General features: G+C 35.1%; 1 protein-coding gene across 1 annotated transcript; it reads right to left on the bottom strand.

Annotated features, from left to right (window-relative positions):
* Positions 1–883: 883 nt before the first annotated feature.
* LOC100181170 (NXPE family member 2-like) lies at positions 884–4616 on the bottom strand. Its single transcript, XM_002119959.3, has 2 exons — positions 3871–4616; positions 884–2831 (listed from the first exon to the last, which is right to left on the bottom strand). Exons 1-2 carry the CDS (start codon positions 4602–4604, stop codon positions 2357–2359), a joined length of 1209 nt encoding a protein of 402 aa, XP_002119995.3. The 5' UTR covers positions 4605–4616; the 3' UTR covers positions 884–2356.
* Positions 4617–7121: the final 2505 nt, after the last annotated feature.

The raw sequence follows: 7121 nt of genomic DNA, 5'->3' as shown, positions 1-7121 counted from the left end.
GTCAAGTAAGCTTTTTCCCGATACTGTATCGTGTACTTGTATACCAGAAAAAAGAAATAAAATATAGCAAGACAATATGAACTGTTTGGTCTCTGGTTATAAAAGCAATTAGTACTACAGTAGATATAGCACTCCGCTGAAGCCTGTATATGAAGTCAGATCAGCATGGAGTCATTTAATCCAACCAGCGATCCTGTATATTCAGTGGGGGCTATATAGGCTTTTACCAAAAGACCACAATACAACATTAAGGAATTTATGACAGTTACGCCTAGATACTTCTATAACTGCACTCACTGCTAAAATAAGCGTTTTTATTCTGTCTGCGTTTATTCTATTTTATATGCTAATTTAGCCGATGCGTGGACGTAATTATATTTACCATATGTGTGCGTACGTGGTAAGGACTTTTTTATTATAGTAGGGTAACAAGATTTCCGCATTTATCTAAATTCTTAATTCTGGCATTTAATCTTTAATCTATTGATTGAAATCAAATCATAAAACAAATTTATAAATTTTAGACTAAATTTTCAGATTAAAAACCGCGCATAAAACAGCGCATAAGCCCGATACTAACTAGTATTGCACAAGAACAGTTTACACTGTGAAATGAGATTGGTTACTTGGTCTTACTACGGACAGTTTCTATATAGTAGGGTGGGGGAAGATGGGACTCTTTGTCAGGCGAAACTTTTTTCTTAATTTTCTTTTTACGGACCCCCATTTAATGATAATCAGGAAAATAAAGTTACAGAATTATTTGACAGTATTATCACGACTTTATAAAACGCCTGTCAAAACTGATTACTGTTTTTAAATATTAAAAAAATATGTGAAATAGAAACAGTATACTTTGAACAGGTAAAAAATGCGAAATAGTGAGGTGCCATTTTTTTTAATGCTCGCTAAATCATAGTAAAGCCAATGAATTTTTTTAGTGTGTGAATAGAATATATGCAAACGAATAGAATCAAACGAATAACGAATAGAATATATGCAGAACGTATTGGCAACGAATAGATCCAAAACCACACACGAACTAAACTACGATTACTTATTGGGAGAGATTAAAAACATTTATGGTTCAGTCGCTAGAATAAAGATTACATATGTAAACGCTGGACAACACAACAACACACTACTACACTAAATACAGAGCAAACTAAACAGAACATAAAAACGTGGTTAATGCGTCATCACTCCATCACACACACCAAAATGACGTCACAATAAACTGGCGGGAAACGAAAGGAAAGCGACATCATATACGCAACTGTAGGAGTTAACAACAAACAACTGACTTTTTATAAAGAAACTGGTACAGGAGGTACCAGTGAGACATATTGAACTTATTAACATGAAAAAGCGTTAAAAATTAACTAATATGAAAAAAAGTGCAGCATATTATGTAGCCATAATAAAGTCTACGTTTTACAATATTTTTTTATTTATTCTTAAAGAAGAAGCATTCATTATACTAAATCAAAAATAAAATTTTAATTTTCTCCAGTATTTTAGAAACTAGAAATGATCAAAGTTGAGTGAAATTATTTTTTATGGGAAATCCCATTCCTTGGGCCACGGCCAACTTTTTTAAACTTTTTTTCAAAAGCTGTTTTGTATTTTGGAAATTTGTTGGTACCTTTAGATCAAATTTGAGCATATCTATCAATACATAAATTTTGATTTTTCGTTGGTATGCCCCTTTAAGTTGCTCGGTACATTAAAAATCCTGAAAATACATTCAAATCCAGAAATCAACGAAATTCAAAAGTAATGTAATTGACTCTCAAACCAAACTGAGTACTTAGTTTAAGTTAGTTACAAATAAAACTACTTAAGTAAAGAGATTCCTGCTCTAAATATTCCTGCGGTGGATGAAATTGCTTATATGACCACAATATAGAAAAGTCCCACACATCAAAATAAAAGAAATTTTCCACGCCCTGAAATATTTGTTGAGCAATGACGTTATAACGGTAAAGTAACCAGCCATTATTTCTCCCCCCGAATTCGGTGTTGTTCAACATTCGGTGACTGCGATATATATACCGCACCTTATCACGTCGTTGGTTAAGCCGCAACATTGCCTCTCGGATTCCCAACATACGATGGACGAACAAGGACGGCTCGTAGTTCATAATATGTAAACCAATGTTCAGAATAATAAGAACCTCGTCTTGTCCAGGCAATATCCTGTCTAAAACGTCACTCATATAAGGTTTAAAGCCCGGCGGTCCTTTATTTTGAAACGGAAGCCCGTGAGCTCTGTAATAAATTCGGATGTTACCTGGGCCAGTTGCTACTTTCGGTCCGTGCCATAAACTATCGTCATTGATTGCCTCTGCCGCAGTTAGTCCAAACTTCTGAGCAAAAAAGTAAAAGTGTTGCCGAGTTGTTGAGTCGCCCAAGAAGTAGATTTCTTTATTTTCAAAGCATGGTTTTGCATCAGCAATCTGCTTAATCTTGTTATCACAAAATGTCGATTTCCATACACCGTCGACAATATACCCGCAGGTTTGAATTCAGCTGCCTTTGTACCAATGCCGGTAGCACATGGTGGCAACTTTTGTATCGGTTTTGAATTTTCAGGACTAACAGTTACGTAAATCGGAGATCCCAAGATGTTTCTATTAGAACCGATGTTCTGAAGCTCACCATTATTACAATTGATATTTTTAACGGCGAAGGCGGATTCCGGTTCTGACGCACTTGCATCAAAGTTTTCGTAAGTTATCTTTGGGCATTTTCCTGACGGTGGTTTGATGCAAAACCAAGGTTCCTGGTTGCGCGGGTTACTATAGTCGCATATCTTGTCCTTTGGGATACTGGAAATAAAAAATGAATACATAAATATAATGGGGTATAGCTTGACACAGAATAACGTTCGTATTTCGTAAAGTTACTAAATATTACAAATAGTGTTCCGCAACACACCACCATTGCCCCCTACTAACATTAACTCCGATCAGTCTTGTTTTTTAGGCTCACACTCAGTTTAAAAAAAATTAGGGTAAAATGGCGCGCGAGGCAAAATGTAACAAACCACGCCCCCTTGGTTTAATCTAAGGCGTAATCTTTTTCGTCGGCTGCAGACGCATTAGCTTTAATCTTATCCATTGTCACGGTCTACACTGTTATATGCCCTTTTTATTGTGTTGTAAAAAGAACGTTACTGGTCATTTGAATTCGCCACTTAAGCACATACTACCAAATATTTCCAAAATCAAAATAGATGACGGTTTTTGGGTAATCTTATGAATCAGTACTATCATTACTTTATTAATTGGCACCAATTTAATCGTTCGCACACGCAAACTAAAAAAATTCATTGGCTTTACTATGATTTAGCGAGCATTAAAAAATAGCACCTTACTATTTCGCATTTTTTTACCTGTTTAAAGTATACTGTTTCTATTTAAGATATATTTTTTTTATATTTAAAAACAGTAATCAGCTTTGTCGGGCGTTTTATAAAGTCGTGATAAATAATAATAATTCTGTGACCTTGTTTTTCTGATTATCATTAAATGGGGGTCCGTGAAAATAAAGAGTTTGAAAAAAGAGCTGTATTTGCCCGAGTCCCATCTCCCCCCCTACTATATTTGTTTGCGAAGATGTGTTGTAGTAAGGCTTTAATTTTAAATATAATTCCCCGGGGTCGCGGGGTAAATAGCCAGGGAGAGAATAGTCACGGGGGGGGGAATAGTCACGGGGGGGGGGAATAGTCACGGGGGGGGGAATAGTCACGGGGGGGGGGGAATAGTCACGGGGGGGGTAGCCGGGGGGAAATTACCGGTGGGAAAACGCCTGGAGGGAAATATAGCCTAGAACCATGAAATTGATATAGGGTATACGTTGACTTACTCTGCAAACTTAAAGTCGATGTTGCATTCTGTAGTTTCATTCGTTTCATACCTAGAAACGTATTTGGTGCCTAGATATTTCGGTGACGATGTACAGCTAATAAGATCAGCAACGCCTTTGAGCGGTATCATAAGTCGCACTTCAAGTCGTGCTTGGCCCGGGATCAGTAATGGTATTCGTATGCTGTACGTTCCATTTCGATGATCAGTAACAGCACCAGATATTCCATCAGGGTATAAATTGTTTTTTTCATAAATGAGTTTAGCAACAAAATAATCGCCACCAAAGGAACTTTTGTTTTCTTTCCAATCATAAGAAGCAATTTGAATCTCAAATATATCCCCAGTTTTATATTCTGCTTTTCTGTCGACGATTACCACTTTTGAGTTGCCGAAAGTATCAAAACTGACGTTCGGATTATGCTTTTGTTGATTGAACTTGTTCAAAGAGTCTGCAAATTCTGGAAAATAAACTAACCAATCTTGATAAACGCCCTTTTCGTTTTCATTGTCCATAAAGTCACTTCTCACTGATCCATACGTCTCATAATATGAAAGTCCATATAAAGGAGAATTTTTCAAAAACTCCTTATACTTGGTTGGCGATTTCTTTTTAGGTGTTGGATAAACCCGACGTTGACCATCACCATCAGTTTTCGTAAAAAGAACGATATATATTAAATAACACGAAATAAACAACAGAGTTAATATTCTTAGTTTAAACTGACAAGCCATAACTTACAAACTATCTCTGTTTTAAAAAATAAAAATAAGATTAATTCTGTTGTTTGTAGGTTTATAGTTTGGCTTAAATTTTACGCATTAACGGTCAACTGTTTAATTTGTGAATATGGCTCTCATGGGACGCATGCCCATGACACTTTGAGTCACAATTTAATACCGTTTTTTTACGGCGACAAGCACGTTATTTGTCGAGTACGCGTAACCCTATATATTTATTGTTGTATCTACGAATTTACATGAAGTTTTTGGGACAATTAGTTTTGGCCATATTCTCTTGTTGGGCACGTTAGTGCCCTCAAAGATTCCTTTTCGTTAAACAATTGTTCTCTTGACTAAAGTTAAATTATAATGTTCAGAAAACAGCTAAATAGCGAGTAATTAACGAATCTTTTTCGGTTTGATTAAAAGCGCGAAATCCGAAATCTAACTTTAGTTCGCGATTAATGCAATGTTCTAAAACTGAGCATAAAATGAGCGATTGGATTGGTTAGAAACATCGATAGGCTGTGTACCCCTTTAACAAGCAGTCACGTCAAGCTAACCTAGAAGCAGTCACGTCAAGCCAAAGCCTCAATTTAAAATAACAAGCTAAACACTTATTCCCAGGCACACACTCTGGAAAGCAGCTGTAAAGCGAACAGAAATTATGTCACCGTAGCAGCACGAAAATCCAACACACGAACAGAATATTTGTTGCAGCAGGAGGTTTTTAAATACTGAAGCCACACAGTTGGCACGCTATGAGGCTTATTCAAATAGAAAATAAAACGGTTAGATAAAAACTTAAAACGACTAACAACTAACCACCAAAGAACAAGAGATCGAAGATCTAATGAATAAGCACGGCTTAAACTAATTGGCATAATATAATAGGGTGAGAGAAGAAGAGACACCTTTAACACATAATATCCAAATAGCCTGATCGTGTTTTAAAGAATTAACAGCGGTCTGTGGGAGCGGTGAGGATACGGTTTTATAATTGTTTTGAATGTTCTATGTTTACTGCCAAATGGAAAGAGAATACAAAATGATAAGGTGTCCCGTCTCCCCCCACCCTACTATATTAATTAACCCTTTTACTACAAAGCGCTTTTAAACAAACAGTAAAGTAATCTTTAATTAATCGCTGATTACGCGGTTTTGAATTCTAAAAATGTAGACTAAATATTGTAAATATATAATATAATTTGATTTCAATCAAGAGATTAAAGAATAAATGCTAGAATTAAGATAAGTGCGTAAAAAAGTCGCGCAAAAAATAACAACAACAACAACGAGAACAACTGTTCGACGAAAAAGGATCTGTATGACCACTACCGTGCTCAATAAGAAGCTACCGCAACACAGCTAACACTGAAATGAACTAAAAAGACGAGCGCATGGCCAGACGAAACACAAGAAAACCAAGGAATGTAAATTGCAATTAACGTGGAATGTAAGACGCGCGCCGTCATCCGCAACGACTAACTTTACGTGAATTTAGAATGACGCTGTTGTGTACATATAGTAGGGTGAGGGAAGATGGGACTCTTTGTCAGACGAAACATTTTTTTAATTTTTTTTTTACGGACCCCCATTTAATGATAATCAGGAAAATAAGGTTACAGAATTATTCGACAGTATTATCACGACTTTATAAAACGCCTGTCAAAGCTGATTACTGTTTTTAAATATTAAAAAAATATGTGAAATAGAAACAGTATACTTTAAACAGGTAAAAAAATGCGAAATAGTAAGGTGCCATTTTTTAATGCTCGCTAAATCATAGTAAAGCCAATGAATTGTTTAGTTTGTGTGTGCGAACGATTAAACTAGTTTCATAGTTCCATAAAACAACCTTGAATATTTTGTACAGTTTGATTTTGTCCCATAAAACTAGTTTTAGTTTTGTAACAAAGACACTGAGATATAAGCATGAAGAAAATAGGCAGGGGTCAATATGACTTTAATTTGAAATAAAAAACAACAAAAAAATATCAGTTTAACGTTATATATGTGAAGTTTACATGGCAAAGAAACTAGCACAGCCTGTTAAACTCGGTAGGTTAACTACAAGTTGCAGAATACTGCTAATGTAAATATATTTCAATTTAGAGTCCCATCTTCCCCCACATTGTAGTTGTGTATGTTTTCATTGTCAAACTTTAAAAGGTTTGCTTTTAATTTAGTAATTTATACCTCAGGGGTTTTTCAACTATAAGATACTGATATAATAAAAAGATAATATTTTGAAAATATAATCGAAATTTGGTCATTTGCACTTGGTGATAATTTATAAGCAGTGGCTTGTGCCAAAAACAGAGTAGTAATACCCAATTTGTAGCAAAAATAAAAACTTTATCAATAGTTATTATCAATTTTCTGTTATTACAAGTTCATATACATTTGTAGGATACAATATTTATCCATTGATGATCGAACATTACCCATTGTCGTTCAAACAATACCAATTGTTATGCAATAATATACTGTATAGGTAACATGTTAAAAACTATAGCAGTAGGGTAA

This window comes from Ciona intestinalis, unplaced genomic scaffold (genome assembly GCF_000224145.3).
Source record: "Ciona intestinalis unplaced genomic scaffold, KH HT000457.1, whole genome shotgun sequence".
Taxonomy (NCBI): domain Eukaryota; kingdom Metazoa; phylum Chordata; class Ascidiacea; order Phlebobranchia; family Cionidae; genus Ciona; species Ciona intestinalis.
The sequence above is the reverse complement of the archived record's forward strand: the minus strand, read 5'-3'. Positions and strand labels throughout refer to the sequence as shown.

What these genes read in the sequence shown, in the direction of transcription:
- LOC100181170 (XM_002119959.3), bottom strand. Translation starts at nt 4,604, where the DNA reads ATGGCTTGTCAGTTTAAACTAAGAATATTAACTCTGTTGTTTATTTCG. An exon ending in ATCGACTTTAAGTTTGCAGA is followed by an intron (nt 2,832 to 3,870) that starts GTAAGTCAACGT and finishes TTTTATTTCCAG; the next exon opens with TATCCCAAAGGACAAGATAT.